General features: G+C 47.4%; 1 protein-coding gene across 4 annotated transcripts in view; it reads left to right on the top strand.

Annotated features, from left to right (window-relative positions):
- GRAMD1B (GRAM domain containing 1B) overlaps positions 1–20,518 on the top strand; it is a 1,455,160-nt gene that overhangs the window by 1,382,921 nt on the left and 51,721 nt on the right. For all 4 annotated transcript variants that reach the window (XM_086956958.1, XM_086956959.1, XM_086956960.1 and 1 more), the window contains 2 exons: positions 2,844–2,951; positions 19,792–19,909. In XM_086956958.1, coding sequence (XP_086813084.1) covers positions 2,844–2,951; positions 19,792–19,909 — 226 coding nt within the window. The remainder of the gene's footprint in view (positions 1–2,843; positions 2,952–19,791; positions 19,910–20,518) is intronic.

Below are 20,518 nucleotides of genomic sequence, written 5' to 3'. Positions count from 1 at the left end.
GCGTATGCGGATGACGTAGCCATATTAACACCTGATCCAGGAGCAGCTATTAAGAAGGTGGAGGAGGAAGCACAGTGTTTTGGGCTGGTCTCAGGATATAGCCTGAATAGAAGTAAAACCCAGATCGTCGTGAATAGTTGCGTCACTTGTAATGATAATAGAGTTGTCAACTCCGCAATATACCTGGGGGTCGCAATAACGGCAAATCTAGATTTGGTGGTGGGTAACAATATGACTCCGTTAATTACATAAGTAAAAGGGGATTTGGAAAGAATGAATAACCTGCATTTGTCATTGGTGGGGTGTACAAACGTCATAAAAATGTTAATTTTACCTAAGTTTCTCTACCTTTTTAGATCAATTCCTTTATTTTTTTAGGCTACTTGGTTCAATACCCTGGAGGCAATTTGTAATAAGTTTATTTGGGCACATGGTAAGACACGTAGAGCCTACAGATTTATGACCTTACCTAGAGAGAGGGGGGATGGGGCGCTCCGGACTTCAGATTGTATTACATGGCCGCGGCGCTGCAATACATGCAGGGATTAATTGGTGGCAATGATGGCGATCCGAGGGTCGATTGCTTTTCTACAAAAATATATATAACGGTAGCAGGGGCCGAAGCGGGAAACTGTTTATTAAATTGTATAAATTATCGATATTTTAAAAGAACGAGATACAAGACACTACTGGCTGCTGTTAAAATATGGAATGCATTTCTAAAAAAGTGTAAATTGGGAAGATACAATCGATACGTAAGACTGTATAAAAATAAGTCATTCCCCCCAGAGATATTTGGGGATCAAATTATGTTGAATTGGGCGGAAAGAGGGATTGTACAAATTGGCGATGTATTGAAACCGGAGGGAATGGTACAATTTGAGGACTTAAGAAAGAAATTTGATTTGAGTAACAGAGACTTTTTTAAGTACCTCCAGATTAGAAGTTATCTAGGTAGTAAACAAGGAGGACCAGGAGGATTCAATAAGAATGAAATCTTAGAAAAAATAAGAACAGCAGGAGATCACTCGATTCGCTCAATATACGCGGGTTTGATAAAAGAGAAATCTGATGATTTAGGAAAATATAGCAATACATGGGAGGCAAAACTACAGGGAGAAATAGGATGGTTCCAGGAGTCACTAGATCTAGGCCGATCATTATTGTGTGCATCCTCTCTTCAATCCCAACACTATAAAACGATCTACTCGCTCTACATTACTCCTGCCAGGATTGCACAATGGGGAGGCACTGAGGGAACGTCCTGCTCGAGATGTAATGCCGCCGAGGCAGATAGTATACACATATTTGCTACATGCCCCCAACTCCACATGCTACTCAGAGATATTGAAAGGTTTATGGACAACACATTAGGGATTCGGATAAAGCTTACCCCGTCTTGGATTCTATTAGGAATAGGCAGGGTTAATGATGGGATACAGCAGGAATTTATATTTGTGGCAATGGCGGTTTACAGATTAATGATAGCTAGGGCCTGGCTAGATAAGAACCCACCGACGTTACAGTGTTGGCTGGCCAACCAATTAGCATCTTACAAAATAGAGAAAAATATCTACGCTCGTAAAGGGAAAAGAGGGAGACTGCTGGGGTTGAGGATATGGGATCCTATCTTAAGATGGAAGGAGGGAATAGGTTGACCAAATAATTTGCTTGGTTTTCTTTTGATCAAACTCGGGTGTTAAAAATGATGTAATATAAGGAATTGAATTGCTGGTTATAGTATATCTTTGGTTTATATCTAATATGAGATACTAATTGAATGTGGAATAATGCATAATGTATAATGTATAAAGTGTGACTAACTTTTGAAAATAAAAATAAAATATATTTAAAAAAAAAAGGAATTGTCTTTTATACTGTGTGATATAAATTGGTTGCAGGTGTGATATATGTTTTTAATAAAATGTTATCTTTAAAACGTGCATTTGGCCTTCTCATTATTAACTTGTATATGTGGACCAGTATTGTGTGATATGTTAATGTTTGGATGGCTGTTCTGTGATATAGTGTGATTGTTGGTATGGCAGGGTATTCTGTTAGATATTTATACTATATATGTAAGTGAGGCCTTTGGCAAGTGATAAAGTTATGTATTTGGCTGCGTAGTATCTGATATAATGACTGTGTGGACACCTTAATACTGTGTCATTAAAGAGCACTGAATTTGTGGTTGGGATTGTTATATATTTGGTTTACATATTCACTCATTGGAGTGTCCCTTGTGTGATTATTTTGAATTGGCTTAATTTTTTTGATACAATGCAATTGTCTACGGAGATGATAACTAGTATTATTATGTGTTTTTGCTCGATATTTTGCCATTTGAATTTGGGCATCTAGTTTTATACTGGAGGACAAAACAACATTTTGTTGTGTGACATGCGATTGTTCATACAACTATATAGTGTGATTTCATGAAGATATATATGGAGAAAAATCTTTGTAGTACAATTGAGATTGATGTGGGTAATGTCTAGTATAACTAAATAGTGTGTTATGTATTTTTATATCTGTGGCTAGGTAATGTGATATATTTGACGCTGTACAATTTAATAGTGTTTAGTGCACACAATTGGATTATTGTGGCTGAATTAAAAGTCATATAGCGAACTGGGTGGTTGCTCTCTTTTATATAATATTATATAATTTTGTCCAAGTATGCTGCTAGGTCAGACATGTATGTGGGTCAGATCTTATATGCTCACGAGATAAGAATGATAAAGTCCTGTATTTGTTTAGGTTGTCGAGTATTTTATAATGCACCACCATCACATATATATATCAAAAACATCTAATTCTCATGCTTTTCCTTTTATCCCCAGTCTGGTGCTCCTGGTTATTCTTAATCTGATGCTGTTCTACAGACTTTGGATGTTGGAGTATACAACTCAGACTCTCACAGCATGGCAGGGTCTGCGGCTTCAGGACAGGTACAACCAAATTACCCTATTCTCACAGTCTGCTGCACTCCTCAAGCCCAATGTTATTCAATACCATCAACTGACCTCTATTTCACAATTTAGCCGGCCTTCTCTATGATAACATCTTTTTGTCACTCTTTGTTGTAAACATGAACATTCGTTTGGCAGGAGCAAATAATGGCCTCGTTCAGTAAAGATGTTACATACATACATACCTTGCATCCAATTCCAAGGTGGGTGGACTGTGGTGGCAAATTGTCCAGCATGTGTTAAATGGTTGATTGTCATCACCTCACCACCAGCTAGCTATCTGGCTCCCATGCTGTGTATGCCAATGTTATATGCTACATGATTCAGAGAGTGGGCGTCAGGTAGACTTGGAACCTAGACATGAAGCTGTGATTATGGACTCTAAGAGGAACTGTGCTTCCCCTCCTCTGAGGGAACCCCGGAAGTGACTGGCTCACCTATCGCTCAAAAAGGAGGTTTAAGGGGCTTCTCAAGAGTGGCTCAAAGTGTGGAAAAGTGAACCAACGGCACCTGGCATGGCTGTGGGCAAGGAAAGTCCGAAGCCTTTCAAACAAATTAAGTGCAGCTTTCACAGGTATTGGGAAATGTACCTGGACTTAGCATTGTTGCTCAGCAGACACAATGCTGGGATTCCTCCATGCCAGGTGAGCACTACACCTTTATTGTCCGAGGCATATGAGCTGCAGATTGTACACTTATGCATAGATAGCCATCTGGTGTTTGTATCGGACGATTGCATGTTATTTTTGTCTTCGAAGAAGTCTTGTAGTCACAAGGCTGGTGACTCCTCCTTCGGTGGACAGTGCGCATGGGCTTCGGCTCCATTGTTAGATTGTATTTTTCTGGGTTCTGGTGTGACTTGCTGCGCTCCGGATCGGAATATTTCTCTAAACCCCTTTGACGCACAATCACACTTACCAACGGTATTGTCTTGATCGCGTGCCTTAGACGCGCATCCTCGAAAACTTCCATTACTCTTCGACGCCTGCGAACCTCGACGCGGGCCATTGGGCCTAACCCCGCCGATAAAGACGGACGTTGATGGAACGGACTCCATTTAAAAAATGTCCACAGTGTGGTGCTAAATATCCACACTCAGACCTCCATCCTGTCTGCAATCTGTGCCTCTCTCCTGAACATCGAGAGGACAATTGTGAAGCCTGCCTCTCATTTAAATAAAAAAAGACCATCCGGGATCGTCGAGCTCGACGCTGCGACATGCAGCGAGGCACAGGCTCCATTCCGGACATCTTCAATTCAGGTCCCGATAACCTTCCGGAGCCAGAAGAGATCCCGGACTCCAAAGCAGATGTCTCTGACGCCGAAGATGACATCACCCAGGCTCAAAGGGACAAGAATACTGAAACCCCGGCCCGACCAAGCCCACACCAATAGCACCGGTAACAACTTCGCCTTCGGGCTCAGGTTCACACCGCACTAAGACTTCGAACGCCCCGTCCCCGGGCCCTGCACCAAAGAACAGACAAAAGCCATTGTGCTCAAGCCAACCATCCGGTACCGAAAAAACACCCTCGCACCGAAGGCCCAGCCGTTCGAGTTGCCACGCACTCTACCGTCTGCACCAGCGAAGCACTCGGTGCCGAAATCTATAAAAGACCCCTCACACCAAAGCACCTTGATAAAGCATCGACGCCGAAGCAGCCGGATAAACCACCGGCACCTAAACAGCTGGATAAAACCTCGGTCCGAATCGTGTGATCTGCCTGAACTGTGACGCCCCGGACCTCTGCCTAGGCGAGGCCGGGGTCTGCGGCCTGCCCAGGAAAGAAGGCGGAGCCTCAATTTGGAGTGCCGCCGGCGGCCCGAAGTTACTGCATTCTCGGCGACACCGACCAAACAGCAGAGCCCGCTGCCGGCTGGAGATCTGGCTTGTGGGACACTGTGGGGTGCCCGTGGGGGCCGATGTGATTGCAGCCCCTGTAGCTGGTGGAGCAGGCGCGGCGGCCGGTCCTTTCTGCCTGGGCCTACCCCGTAAATCGCGGATCTCGCCGCTGACAATACTGCCAGGCTGGGAGACCGCCTGGTGACTGCGGAGGCCCATAAACTTTGGACGATCCCTCGGCAAGGGGATCGGAGGCGGCCCGCTGCTAGGAGGGCCCCGGACTGCGGCCTGCACCTTTGTGGGGGCGGCGCCCCGGACCCTGGTGAGTGCGGCCCCCGAGAATGACGGGGAGTGTTGGTGTCCCGGTGGGGGGCCCATTGTCCTTGGATGGCCTGCAGCCCCCGTGGGCCCCCAGCTGGGGAGGCGCCCCGGAGATGGCCTGCGCCGGCCGGTGCCGGAAGAGAGAGGCGGCCCCTCTAGCTAACTACACAGACAGGCCCCAGTGATCCAAGGTCCTGTGGCGCCGGCAGAGCATTATCGGCAGACTCGGTGGCCCACGTCCCTTGGGGTGTGGCCTTGGGGAGGCAGTTGCCCAGATCTCCGCTCCCTTGCAGACAGAACCGCTGTAGAGGCCCTGGAGGCCACTGATTACGCAGTGCCCCTGAGGATTGGGCAGCGCTGGAAAACTTTTAACGCTCCTGGAATCGCGCTGTGGCACTGGCCCGGAACACTGAGGAGAGAGACCCTGCCGGACAGGTACACTTGTGGCCCTACTCGTGGGCTGGACATGTCCCCGAGAGCTGAGCAAGGGGGGGCCTTGAACACTATACTGCCCCCCATGGCGGACTGGTGGAGGGGAAAGGTCTGACGGCGCTTCTGGGTGTGGCACTTAAGGGGCCTGGTCTCACGGAGCAGTCACACTGCGGAACAGACTCCCCATCACTGCAACACCGAGTGCCACCCAGGAATTTGGTGGCCCTCCTGCTTCCCTATGCCACATCCTCCCCCTGACTCTGAGGTGTTTGGAGCCCGAAGGCCGACAGACGGGGGGTTTGATCTCGGATGCGGTCCCAGGGAGCAGAGGGAGACATCTGTGAGATACTGGCCGCCCCTACTACCGGCCGCGGATGCCTGGCGATGAAGTGAGGGTTGACTGTTGAGTGGAGCTATGGGGCCTGTCCAGGCCTTAGGGGTGCGAACCGAGCGGAGAGAGAGCAGGAGTTACAGTGCCTAGTCCCTGCCACCCCCTCGGAGTGCCGATCTGACCACTTGGGGCATTGACAATGCGCAAGGACGGGATGTCTCGCTCTATGCAGCCCAACACGATAACGCAGTACACTACCCAGAGGCTGCCATCCCAGCAGATCACACGCCAATCGGGCCAGGATGAGGGGGCGGAGGTCCCTGGTGAGTTATTGAAGGCGATACAGGGCTCCCACACTGCGCTGAACGTCAAATAGAGACTGTATCAATAGACGTCAACCTGCTGAGGTCGGACCACAGAAAAGTGGCAGATAAAGTTTCCGATGCCGAGGGCAATATAGAACAGTTACAAGGTGAGGTGGCCTCCCTCAGGAAGTCGGTCTCACAACTTACGGCCACGACGGGAGCCCTGGAACGGAGAGCGGAGGATGCGGAAAGGAGGGCACGTCGTAGCAACATCAGGGTTCTTGGTGTGCCGGAATGGGCGGAGGCAGGCAACGCAGAACGCTTCCTTGAGAACTGGATTCGTACGCAGTTGTGCCCATGGGGCCTGTCAGAGGTCTTTGTGATTGAAAGAGCCCACCGGGCTCTGATCCCCTGCCGCGGCCTGGAGCTCCTCCGCGAGCACTCGTTGCCAAAATTCTGAACTATCGTGACAGGGACTGTATCCTGCGTGTGCCAAGGGAGACAGCGAACCTTACCTTTGAAAACAGCAGGATCTCCATTTATCCAGCTTATACCCAGCAAGTCCAGGAGCAACGGAAGTCCTTTTTGGGTGTCAAGCAAAAGCTCCGGAAGATGCAATTGCAATACATGCTGCTATACCCGGCCAAACTCAAGGTGCTGTCCCAGGGGAAGGCGCACTTCTTCGATTCCCCGGAGGAGGTCTGGGAATTGCTAGAGATCAGCGGAGACGACCTCTCGCCAGGTGAACGCGGGGGTTCCCGTGAGAGGTGGGGACTCGACCTCCACAGAATCGCCCCAATAGGCCGAGACGCCTCTCAGAGGCCGCAGATTGTAGGGAGAGCCATAGAGTCACGGTGGGGGAAGACAGGGCTCTACATCTGGCCCTGTCTGATGCTGAAAACGGGTCAGGGGCACTAAAGCCTCATGGGTCGGACGACATACTGGTCCCGGACACACTACAGGTCACGGCGAAAGACATGTCACTCACCGCTCCGGTGTTCCCAGAGACCGGGGGGGGCCGGGACACCAGAAGTTGCGGCACCTTCCTGAAGAACCTTATGGACTGAGTGTAATGTATGTTAGGCCTGTGGTGGGTCCTCAGACCGTCTTGGGTCTGCACCAGTGTGCAGTACCCATATGATATATCCTTTACTGGGGGTTTCTTCTCTATTAGTAGCCTATGAATGGAGGGGGGCAGGTGCGAGTGGTCGGGCGATGAATGAACATGGACTTGGACCGCCTAGTCGAGCCTGGAATTCTTAGCGTGGATAAGGGGGCGGGCAGGGAGTTGGGGTGGGGGGGGGAGTGTCTTTCATTGTTTCTTGAGGGTATTTGCCTCGTTGGGCGAATGGGGTGGCTGTGTATGTCCTGGCACCAGCAGGGGAAGGGCATATTGGCGTGTATGGTTGTTGCTGATATCTTGCTCGCGGGAGAGGGAGTGGGGGTTAGTTTGAAGGGAACTTTGAGGGGAAATGTTTTAGGCATCATTTGTATTACATGTCGGGCACTGGTGGGGACATGCTCTGTGAACAGCCAGATGCGGCAGGGCGAATTCTATTGGAAATCATGGGGTATAAGTTTTTGAGTTGGAACGTGAGGGGGCTAGGCACATGCACTAAACGATACAGAATCCTCTCCTTCCTTCGCAGACACAAGATATCTATTGCTTGCTTGCAGTAGACCCACCTGCTAGACGAAGGGGTGCAGACATTGGGGAAAAAATGGCGGGGTCAACTGTTCCACGCGTCCTTCTCTACATATGCTAGGGGGGTTCTGGTTTGGGTGGCACCCGGAGTACCATTCGCTATCCAGTATATGGAAGCGGATATCCATGGTCGATACCTGCTCCTTAAGGCCAAGCTTGATGGCAGGGACATAGCTATCTTAAACTCTTATGCACCCAACACTGATGACCTGACATTCTTCGGGACACTGCAGAACGCCCTGGTACACGACCTGGGGACTCCGATACTTTGGTTTGGAGACTTTAACTGTATTCTCGACCCAGTTCTAGATAGATCCCCACCCCGGGCAGGCACTAAGCCCCGTATGACTGCGCAGCTTAAAGAGGTCATGGAAAATGTAGGGGTGGTAGATGTTTGGCGCCTCAGACACCCGGCACAGAAGGTGTACACATGCTTCTCCCTCACACATAATACATACAGTCGCCTAGACAGGGTCTTGGTGGCGAATGCTGACCTTAACATGACAGTGGAAGTAACGCACCAAGCCCGTTTTTTGTCAAGCAACTCTCCCGTAGCTTGTGTGGTTCAATGGGGGTCCCCGGATGTTCGGCCCCGTACTTGGCGGCTCCAAGTGGATATCCTCCGAGACCAAGTGAGACAGGAACACGTGGGGACAGCCATTGGGGACTATGTTGACCTCAATTGGGGGGTTGCGGCGTGTTCGTGGCCACTAAGTGGGAGGCCCTGAAGGCGATAGTGAGAGGCTCTTGCATGGAGCTCACCTATGGTGTCCGGAGGCAGCTCCTTCAGGACCTCCAGAAAGCGGAGGATACCCTCCTGCAGGCCCAACATGTGCTGGACCCTAGTGAACCCCAGAGGCTAGAGCAACAGGTTGCCCGGGCACAGCTACACGATACCCTAGACAGGCTCGACAAGTACACTCTGGGCCAATATAGGCAGCATCTCCACAGGAAGGGCGACAAGTTGGGAAGGCTACTGGCTTGGATTCTGAGTTGGGAACAGACCCCCGAGCGTATAGTGGCCCTTCGGGACCATCACGGAGAGTTGGTTTACTCAGAGCAGGCCCTCCTGGGGTTTTTCACTCCCATTTATGTCAAGTGTATGCGGCGGACCCAGATATTTCCGAGGCCTCATACCTCCCCTTTCTGCAGGGGTTGCCTGTGTGGACCCTGTCGGACTCGGATCGGGAGGAGCTAGATACAGGCCTGACATTGCTTGAGGTTCAGGGGGCGCTGGCCCATCCGCCGCATGCAAAATCGCCGGGAAGCGACGGGTTCCCTACAGAGTTTTACCATGAATTCCGAGATAATTTAGCACCACTCCTCTTGCAGGTCTACCTTGAGGTGTTCGAACGAGGTGAGCTCCCACAGAGCATGGCTCAAGGGGAAATCTGCATGATCCTTAAACCTGGGGGACAAGCATGACCCCTCCTCCTATCGGCCGATCACCATGATCAACACGGATATCAACATTTTCACTAAACTGTTGGCCATCCGACTGGCGCCCCATATGGCGCACTTAGTACACCAAGACCAATGCGGTTTTATCCCGGGGCGCAACACAGCCATGAATCTGAGGCGGTTGAACCACATCCAGCTCATGGTGCATGGCAAGGAAGAACAGACGGTCTTTGTTTCAATAGATCTCGCCAATGCGTTTGATACCGTCGACTGGGGCTACCTGCAGGAGGTGCTTCGGATGTTGGGCTTTGTGTAGGAAGGTGGATACCTGACTATGGTTACCCCAGATTTGTTTGCCTTGTATTTAGCTGGTTTTCGACTTAGTTGGCCTGGTTCCCTGCTAATCAGGGCCCCAGGCTATCTGCTCTCTCCTTAAAATGGACTCCATGCACCCTAGGTGCATAACCAATTTGGTACTTGACACCTTGTCAGCCCCTATACAGTGCACATAGGTGCCAAGGGCATAGGTGCATCCAAGGCCTACCAGGGGCTGCAGCATAGCTTTTACCAGCCCTGGCTGGTTCTTAAATTGACACAACTGGCTGATCACTCAGCTGGGGCAAGGTGGTGTAATCACCCCTTGCTTAGATATAGTATACCTATATCTAAACCTATATCTGGACACAAATAAACCTATAAGTCACTCCTATGGCAGGCCTCCTCAATCCTGGAGGCAGAGTGCTTGGTTTTACATGAGATGGTGCTCTAGCATGAGCTGAGCCTGTCTGCAGCTGTCGGGAACAACTCCCTTAGCTGTTCCGGGATAATGCCATACCATATACTCTTAAGTGCATTATAATCCATCGCAGTTATGTGCTAACTTTGGTTTGGCTTTATCAAAACAGGTGTCATACGATTTGGAATACTATCCCCTCGACAGTCCTGGCGACAGGGATAACATTCCACCCTTCTAGAGGGAGAAGATATGTTACTTTACTAAAACGCGGTTAATCCTAACCAGAGCATCAGCAGCACAAAATGGATGCTGCTGCCACCGACTCAAGTCTGACCTCCTGCTGCTGACCGAAACTTGGCAGAGGAGGCCTGGACAAGGGGTTTCCTGTCGCGGGGAGGTGCTACACCACCCCAGACAGGAGATAGTGTATTGGGGCAGGGAGGGCTAAAAAGAAACTAGACAGTGCCTGGGGCGCACAAGGCTTCCCCTTGCATAATCCGGTCAAATCGGTTCTGGGGCACACCAGCCCCAGTCCCAGCGCGTCCCTGGACAAAGGGAAAGGGGTGTAACCATCCCCTTCCTGGGTCCCACCCACAGGAGGGACCTAGCAGGTAATCCAGCCTCCTAGATTGGTATACGAATGGGGGCAGTGCCAACGCACTCAGATCATCCTGAACTTGACTTGAAACTAAGAAGAAAACTGGACTTCGACATTCTGCTGCACAGAAGACTGAAGAGCATCTCCCTTGTGGCCAAGGAGTGACCACCCTGTGAATACAGGCACCATCCAGCAACTCGACGTCTGCTTTGCCGCCGCCTCCTGCCGGAGCTCGAGCCCAGAGCCCGACGAGACCCAGACTCCCAGAAATCTCAGAGCCCGATCCACAGTCCCTGAAAAGAAGAGACCCGTGGAGGCACAGAGAGACGTGGGACCAGCCATCTCGAAAGATCCACGAGAAGCTGACTGCGCAGCAACCGAGGCACCCTCGACGCTGTGCTTTGGGGTTTGAGAAGCCCCTCCATCGAGCAGCATCTGCACCGAAGATCAGCCCCCCAGCATCTCCACGATCTGCGTGGGGCCCTTTTGCATTTTGCCACTCGACGCGCCATCCCGGTTACTAGTCTATTGGCTAGTGGCCATCTTGGCAGCGAAATCCGACATTTACACCGCTGGTCTGGTTGCTCCAGACTGGCCCTCGCTCCTGTAAAAAGGGGCACCCCGTCTGACCTTGCTGGTCCGAGTGAGAAGCTTGCATCGTCTCCTGTGTGGCTTGCATTAACCAAGGCCTGTTTGTTCCGATCAAGAAGCCGACACCGCCATCAGCTAGAGCCTTCGTGGGACAGCTCGTGACCGACGCCTGGACTTCCTCGACCTCTTCGTGTCCACGTGGCTGTAGAGACAATCTTCACCTCTTCGCCTGTTTGCACCCGACATCGCCTGGTTCCATCCTGGTTCCACGGTAGTCACTGGCTAGTGACTTTGAACATTGTCCCCTCTGCTTTCAGGTCTTCACCTCTTCAGATCCACCCTTGGATCCACCGGAACTCTCCACAACGACCCGCCTGCAGCATCTTCATCTACAGGCTCCATAGACCAGTGCGACGAAACCCGACACACTTTGAGACATATGCACCCGCTTCCTGTGGGTGAGGTAAACCTGGCACTCCGGTGCCCCTGTGTAGCATTACACCTCTAGTGTCTATGTTCCAAGTTGCTAAGTTCTAGGTCATCTGGAAGGTTCCCTTTTCACTAACTTTGTAACTTTTACGCACCATTGACTTTGCATTGGTGCATGCGTGTGCTTTAAGCGCTGCACCCGAGTCCCGCGGGCCTTTCCCGACTTCTTCACTGTTAGTCCCGAACAGTACCAGCGATTTCCCAGGCCCTAGGCCTACTTCCTTTCAGATTCGTGGTACTTATACCACTCTTTTAGTATATGGTTTAGGTGGCCCCTAGAGCTCATCCATATTGTGCAACTTGTATATTTAAACAGGGTTTTGTTTTAACGCATTTGCTTCTGTGCTCATAAAGAGTATAGGGGATATTTGTAGTAAATAAATATATATTTTCAATATATATCTGTGTGGTGTCCTTTCATTTGGTATTCAAGCGGATTGTGTATGGTAAAACAGCTTGCTTCACATGCCTTTACAGAGTTTAGCCTAAGACTGCTTTGTCCACGCTACTAGGATAGCTGGTCTATAAGGTTGACTTACAACCAATCATCATAAGGGTTGCTTAGCATGATACAGGGTGATCACTAGAACTAGTGAGCATCATATACCAGGCCAACTTCTCACACTTTGGGCCCCACTTCACCCGCTGGGTTCGGATCCTATACAGCTCCCCTTGTGCTCAGGTGCGTTTGGGGCGTGCAAGATCGGAGGAGTCGAAGCGGGGTCAGGGCACGAGACAGAGTTGCCCCCGCTCACCGCTTCTCTTTGCCCTGGCTATAGAGCCGTTGGCAGTTAAGGTACGTACAGAGCTGCGGCAATGGGGCATTCAGGTAGGGGACACGTGCAATGTCATCTCGTTATACGCGGATGACCCTTTGTTTTATTTGAAAGCTCCCAGAGAGGCACTTCCGAGGTGTCTGCACCTACTGGATCGGTTTGGGGAGGTGTGGGGCCTGCGACTTAATCGTAGTAAGTTCCTAATATTTCCACTATCCGGCTTTGACACAGTGCCTCTAGAGGACTTGCCGGAGCATGGGCTACGATGGGAACGAACCAGTTTCCGGTATCTAGGCATTCATGTGACCTCAATGGAGGAACAGTCCTTTGCCAGTAATGCAGATAAGGTGCGTACGTCTCTCCGGAAATCCATAACATTCTAGAACTCCCTACCACTGTCCCTAATGGGGAGACTGGCAATCGCCAAAATGGTGATGCTGCCGAGGACGTTGTATGTACTCCAAAACTCGATGTGTCCTCTTCCTCCTAGTGTTTTTCGGATCCTTAACACGTTGCTCACATCACTGCTTTGGGCGGGGCGACGCAGTAGAGTGGCCCTTAATACCGTTGTTCGCTCCTTTGAGGAGGGAGGATTGGAGGCCCCCGCTTCGATCTATACTACTACGCTGCGCAGCTCCTCCCGGCGGCACGGTGGTTTGCAGACACGGAAGTATGGGAGACACGATTGTTGGCGGGACGGGCCACGGCGCAGGAGCTCCAGATAGCTTTGATGCAAGGGTCCGGAGCTTATGCCGAGCTCCCCTATGTGGTGAGGCATACAGCTGGTGTCTGGCAACGGTTTATAGAAAAGGTCCTGCGCTCTGCGCCATTCCACAGAGAACTGCCAATTTGGATACTCGCACCCATGATTCAATTAGAGCACCATATGTCATTCCGCGCATGGAGGGAGGGGGGGTGTGAAGTCCTTGCAGATCTATACCCCTCGGAGGCTTTCTTGTCTAATGAACAGGCGGAGGAGTCATTCGGCCTTAGCGGCGGTCAATATCTGCATTATCAAGGATTGTGCTCCATAGTGCGATCGGTCTGGCCGCAGTGTCCGGAGATTCCCCCGTTGACCCATACCTTACATATATTGTTGTCTTGTGGCAGAGGCCAGAGGTTGATAGCCTTGCTCTACGCAGCCATGAAACGCGATTCTGCTCCCCCCCCCCCCGGTGCCACCATCGTGGGTGGCCTGGGAGGCAGACTTGGGTGCACCCCTAGACCAAGGGCAGCGCAAGCGCATAGGGATCTTGACACGGCGAGTGTCCTGCAATGCTCGCTTTAAGCTTATTCACTTTAACTTTCTTCACCGCACCTTCCTCACTCTGAAATCGTTGAGTCGCTACTCGGAAGACAGAAGGGACAACTGCCCCAGATGTGGCGTAGAGGGCGCGGGGTTTCTACATCTGGCCTGGGCTTTCCCGTTGGTGGGGAGTTTCTGGACAGGGGTGGTAACTCGTATAAAGGCTGCCGCTGGTCTCCGTATCGAACTATCCCCCTTGCACTGTCTGTTGGGATTGGTACCCAAGCCTAGGAAAAGGAAGCTTCCATTTAAATTGTTACAACTAATGCTGGTGCTAGCTAGGCGCAGGGTCGCCATCACATGGATGGGACAGAAGGCCCCTGGGGTGGACGCCTGGCTCAGGGATTTGAGGGAATGGACTCTCACAGAGGAAGCACACATGCAATCCACTAGGAAGGATGAAAAATTACACGATGACCTGTTGGCGTGGCGTACCATGTGTATGATGGGTCTAGCTACGGACGGGCAATCGTCACACAGCGACTCAGAAGGGACTAGGGGCGAATTATTTTCGGCGCCCGAACTGGAGTCCGAGGGGGAGAGGGTTGAAGACCACTGAGGGGTAAATTGCGGGATGTGTGATGCGGTGTCTGGCCGGTTTTCCCTCACAATGTCAGTAATATACTGTTCTATGTTATTGTACCACATGAACTTCCGTTTCTTTTTCAGAGGTTGTCCTAATCCATGATGTGCCATAATGAGTCTGTTGACCTGTAAACAAATGTTTTTTAATGATGCCTGGCGGGGAGGGGGGGTTTCTCACGACTGTATTTTACAAAATTGAAAAATAAAGTTTGCAAAAAAAAAATGCAAAACGGTAGTATGGATTTAGAACTACTGTTAAGTCATGGTCCACATGTTTTAGCCAAATGATCAGTTCTCTGTATCGGTGGCTTTCTTCAGGAGCAACTATAGTGAACTTTTTTTTTGCTGCTGCTAATATATGTGAATATAGAAAATTGAATATACTAAACCAGTATTCCTGTTTTCCTTTTTTACCAGTTAATACTTGAAGTATCTGCAGAAATCAAACAAAAGAGAGAACAACGAACAAACGACCAAATGTTTTAGATGCTTGCTATTAATTTCTTCATTTTACAGCAATATTAATAGCCTTACTCCTAATAGTCAGTAATGTTAGACTTACCCTCTATTGTAGGATAGTTAAACCTCACCTCAACCTGGCAGGCCGCTCAGGAAAGGAGGCCCCGCGCTGTGGGGAATAAATTAAATAAATCAAAAGGATCACCACTACATTTGTAGAACTTCAAACAAATGGTGACTTTTTATACTCCTATGTGCTTCCAGGATGCCTCGGCCTCCAAAGCACGCCAGAGCACACCAAAATAACAAACAAGATTAAAGTATGTCAAATGTTTTGTTAACAATACCGTACAGCAGAGCAATCATCTATTGCCCTTGATTAATTGGTATTGTGTCAGTATGTATAAAGTCTATTTATATGGCAAAGTGATAGATTTCTGGGTCATATTTATGCAATTGACTTGGCCTGTTACCCGAGTTTAGCATTTAGGGCTTTCTCTTTTAGAAATAATGATAATGCAATAGTGATGAAGCCCAAAAGAGTTAAAATGGATATCTTATCGATGTAAAACGATTCCCAAATATAAGTTCTGGCAACAATAGCATAGTGGTAGGGCATATCCCTAAATCAGAAAGATAAAAAAATAAGGTAAAAAAATACCTTAGCGAAACCCTGGCGAACTTACCTGTCCGTTGGTACCTCAGTAGTGTGAGAGCTTGCCCGGGGAGGTACAGAAGAGACTGTAATGGGCTTATTTAAATGGTGTGTGAACGCGTGAAAAAACGGGCTTTCAATATTTTAGGTGGCCTCAGCATTTGCCTGTGTCCATGTTGGAATAGGTGCGCGTGTGCAGTAGTTGAGACGTTGTTGGCTCACACGTCCTGCGTTATCTGTGAGACACTATCCACTTTAATAGTGCGCGTGCGCACTCGTATTAAATTGGCGATACTTGATTTCGGAATCAATGTTACCAAATCGGCTAAATTTAGATCTTGTAAATCTTATTAATCTTATTAATTGCGGCCTATCGATGCTCGTAAGATGCCCCATCTATAATCAGGTGGTTGTGCTTGCCTCAAAATAATTGTATGCAAAATCAGAGCATGCGCGGAAAAGCAGTGTTACTTTCTTCCGCACGCGCATGCTCAGTATTAGGTGATGCTGATGTCAGAAGTAACACAATCCTAATACAATAGCCATAATGACAAATGTTAGTACTAGGGGAATTTGTCTATGCAAAAGCCGGGCATGCGTGGAAGAGCAGTGTTACTTTCTTTTGCTAGCTCATGCTTCGTATTGCGTGATGCTGGTATCGAAGTTACTGGTGTCCTAATACTGTCACATTAATGACATATGTTAATCCCAGCGATCCTAGTATTAGATTTAGATAGGTCCATTTCGAACCTCTAAATTAATGTTATAATATGAATCATATTCGCGAGTTCTCATTATGCAGGTGCCACGATCCTGCATTTATTGCAGCTACACTGCCCAATGTTTTTAGGCGTCCCAAGGGATTAATGTTAATCTAATGTGCACAAATAAGTTATGTCAGTCCATCCTCAACCTGTAGTGCACCACTGTAGATAACAATGATATTAATGCTGTCATAAGTACTTTAATATAACTCACAAACTGTCATGTGTAGAAAGACAATTGTATTAACTTCTTTAGGTGTAGAACACCTTTAACTGTATATCATCACTTGATCAAGAAGTTGTTTACAAGGTGTCAGTAAATGCGGATCTTTTTGTTGTTATTCAGAGAGTAGTGGCCTATAATATTAGCCATGGTATTTCATCATTTAGACCCACCACATCAGTCCACAATTTAAAAACCCAACGTTGTTCTCTTCACAATAGAAATTTTGACACATCTGTCAAATGCAAAGGTATCCATGGTTGTTCAAGAACTACCCAACCCATATCAGTTTCCAAATGACGTTTATCCAGAAAGTTATATGTCAATTTGGTCGATTTCCACAACGAATGGTACTCTTGTGCTCTTGTATTCTAGTTTTTATCTATGGCATTATCATTATTTCTAAAAGAGAAAGCCTTAAATGCTAAACTCGGGTAACAGGCCAAGTAAATTGCATAAATATGACCCAGAAATCCATCACTTTTCCATATAAATAGACTTTATACATACTGACACAATACCAGTTAATCAAGGGCAATAGATGATTGCTCTGCTGTACGCTATTTTTAACAAAACATTTGACATACTTTAATCTTGTTTGGTATTTTGGTGTGCTCAGCCGCGCTTTGGAGGCCGAGGCATCCTGGAAGTACATAGGAGTATAAAAAGTCACCAGCTTTCATTTGTTTGAAGTTCTACAAATGTAGTGGTGATCCTTTTGATTTATTTAATTTATTTCCCACAGCGCGGGGCCTCCTTTCCTGAGTGGCCTGCCAGGTTGAGGTGAGGTTTAATTATCCTACAATAGAGGGTAAGTCTAACATTACTGACTATTAGGAGTAAGGCTATTAATATTGCTGTAAAATCAAGAAATTAATAGCAAGCATCTAAAATAATTGGTCGTTTGTCTGTTGTCCTCTCTTATGTTTGATTTCTGCAGATACTTCAAGTATTACCTGGTAAAAAAGGAAAACAGGAATACTGGTTTAGTATATTCAGTTTTCTTTATTCACATATATTAGCAGCAGCTAAAAAAGTTCACTATAGTTGGTCCTGAAGAAAGCCACCGATACAGAGAACTGATCATTTGGCTAAAACATGTGGACCATGACTTAACAGTAGTTCTAAATCCATACTACCGTTTTGCATTTTTTTTTTCAAACTTTCTTTTTCAATTTTGTAAAATACAGTCGTAAGAAACCCCCCCTCCCCGCCAGGCATCATTAAAAAACATTTGTTTACAGGTCAACAGACTCATTATGGCACATCATGGATTAGGACAACCTCTGAAAAAGAAACGGAAGTTCATGTGGTACAATAACATAGAACAGTATATAAAGCCACCGACACAGAGAACTGATCATTTGGCTGAAACATGTCGACCAAGACTTAACAGTAGTTCTAAATCCAAACTACCGTTTTGCATTGCTTTTTAACTCTGTCAGGTAGAGCACGAGAATAAAAATCACGGTTGTGTATCTATCCTAGACAGTTTTAACTCTCTCACACTTTTTTGGATTGATTTTCTCTTTCCCCACTTTTTTTCTGTTGCGCTTCACCCTCACTATCCCGCGCAGACTCACATATGGGATTTAGTATCCATCCTTGATGAAAAAAACATCTCTGAGCTCCTTCATAACAGCAAAGAAGTTGTAGCTCCCAGTAGAGACTAGGTTTCCCTACTGGTAAGAAGGACACACATGATGAAGCATGACACCCTCGGGTGAGTGAGGGTTCTAGTCCTTAAGGGATGAATTCCCCTTATTGGTTGTTAGTGTATTGTTTTGTTTTGTATCTGCGTGATCTCAGTTTAGAGGTATAATAAGCTGGACACTTAGCATAATAGCTAAGAGTGCTTTGCCAAGACCCGAGGTGAGTGTAGGTGGTTACCTTTAAAAATAAATGCCTGTTCATGAAAAAGATGTCAGTATAGGAAGTGTATGACAAGGGGTATTTAGTTGTACCTGCAGATGCCCAATATTATTTGTGTAGCTGAATGAAGTGCAAGTTTGAAATGGGCATGGTGGGACTTAAGCCACTCCATCAGGGCAGTGTTCCTGATGTACAGTCTGACATGACCAACACTATTGACATCTGTTCTTGAACTATAAGCCAAGATGTAAAGATGAATAGACTTTCCTAACATGCTACAGTCTGCTCATTGTTGTTTCCAAAGTAAAACTGAGTTTGGAACAGTGGCATCAATCTCCAACTCCTGCTATCAATGATGACCTCTGTCTTTTGGGGGGTTCAGTTTTAAGCAATGACCAGCCTTCTAGTCTAAAAATCAACACCCCCAGTGCCTGATGTTTTTCATGGATGACACCTTTAGACACTGTGTGACATCTACATGACCTCCTGGATCCACACGCTGTCAATCCCTTCCTGCCCGCTGATAAAAGAATAAGATGCAGCGATGGTTTGTAAAGTGAATAGGAAACAAAGAATGTCTGAGGGTACTGGAAAATGTATGCCTGAGAGTGTGTCATACCTGACTGTAAAGTTCTAAGAGAGAAGAGATGCTGCAAAATAACAGTGAGAGGCGAACAATACTACACAGAATGATAGGTAGAGTGGAGACAAATTGTGAATGGAAGAGAGAGAAAAGGACAAAGCCTGCCAGACATTAGGAGTTGCTGATGATGGCGGAGACATGGAATAGAAAACAAATAGAGAGGCACAAAAATTATGTTGGAGAGAGGCAGACACTGCTGCGAGACACCAGACTGGGTGGCAGAAGAGAGATGAGAAAGTGTGATCTGTCGATGGAATGCAGAGCGAGAGACAGACCACACTTCTTTTTGAAGAAGCGCAGAAGCCCTAGTGATTCTGCCAGAACTGGGCCTTTTTTGAGGGGCAAAACCTGATTTGCACTTAGTTGTTTCTCAAACAAGTAGCAATTCTATGGACTTGAGTGTGTCCAGAGTAATTATCATTGGTTCAGGTTGACTCCAACATTACTATGATTTGTGGTGTCCCATCAGCAGATGGTGAAATGTGGAGTAAGATATTGACTGTGAATTGTAGACTCATAAAGAAGTAGTTGCAGAGTGAGTGGCAGATGGGTGTTGGTGGAGCAAGAGAGACAGAGTGCATGAAAAATGAGATGGTAGATAGTGTATGAATGAGTGGTTGGCAGGTAATTGATAGTAGGCTTTGTGGCAACAAGAGAAATGTATATAGAGTAGAGAATGGGTAAGTAAGAGTTGAAGACAGGTGGTGCCTCTAGAGGGTAATGCTGTCAAGTAAAGATGCCTCACTTATACCTTCCACTTAATTTTGCTTTTCTTCTACTGTAGATTACCACAGTCACAGAATGAATGGGCCCAGTTGTTACAGAGCCAACAAAAGTACCATGACAGTGAGAGACAAAAATGGAGAGAGATCATCAAATCTTCAGTGATGCTTCTAGACCAGGTATGCAGAGAATGGAAATCTTTTTGTATTTCAAGAAGTTCTTGGACATTGCTTCCAGTGGTATGATCATTTTACATCACACTGTTGAGTTCTTTTGTGGGAACAGCGCGTATATTATCTTTGCTCATGAAGGGCCTTGTCTTGCCTTACTCCCAGATAATGAAGCTAATTCAGGACACAACATATGGTGATATAAGTGACTTGTCTTGTAGTGTGTTCTTTCCTTCCTTCAAGGAATGATACCTACTTTAGGTGTATTTAAATAATTAAGGAATATCATAGTTTTGATAACATCGCTTAGAGTGGCTTTTGAAAATACAATTGACTCCTTAATTTTTGTCACATACTCATAAACAATATCGTCGCAACATGCTATCTCCCTCAAACCTTCTCATCCTTTGCTCTTGGACACCCTTGTTATACCTTCTGATACGCAACCTGCTGTGCATCCTGTAGAGAAAGGGTAACTTCACCCCTACCTCCCCAGCACGGGATTTCTCTCATTCTGAACATAAAATCTGTCTTGCAAAGCATGTTCAGAGTTGCCGTCAAACACCTTTCAATCCAACTCAAATATCCAGCTTTACGCCTCTTACTTAAGGTCAGTGT

This window comes from Lissotriton vulgaris, chromosome 2_1 (genome assembly GCF_964263255.1).
Source record: "Lissotriton vulgaris chromosome 2_1, aLisVul1.2, whole genome shotgun sequence".
Taxonomy (NCBI): Eukaryota; Metazoa; Chordata; class Amphibia; order Caudata; family Salamandridae; genus Lissotriton; species Lissotriton vulgaris.
The sequence above is the reverse complement of the archived record's forward strand: the minus strand, read 5'-3'. Positions and strand labels throughout refer to the sequence as shown.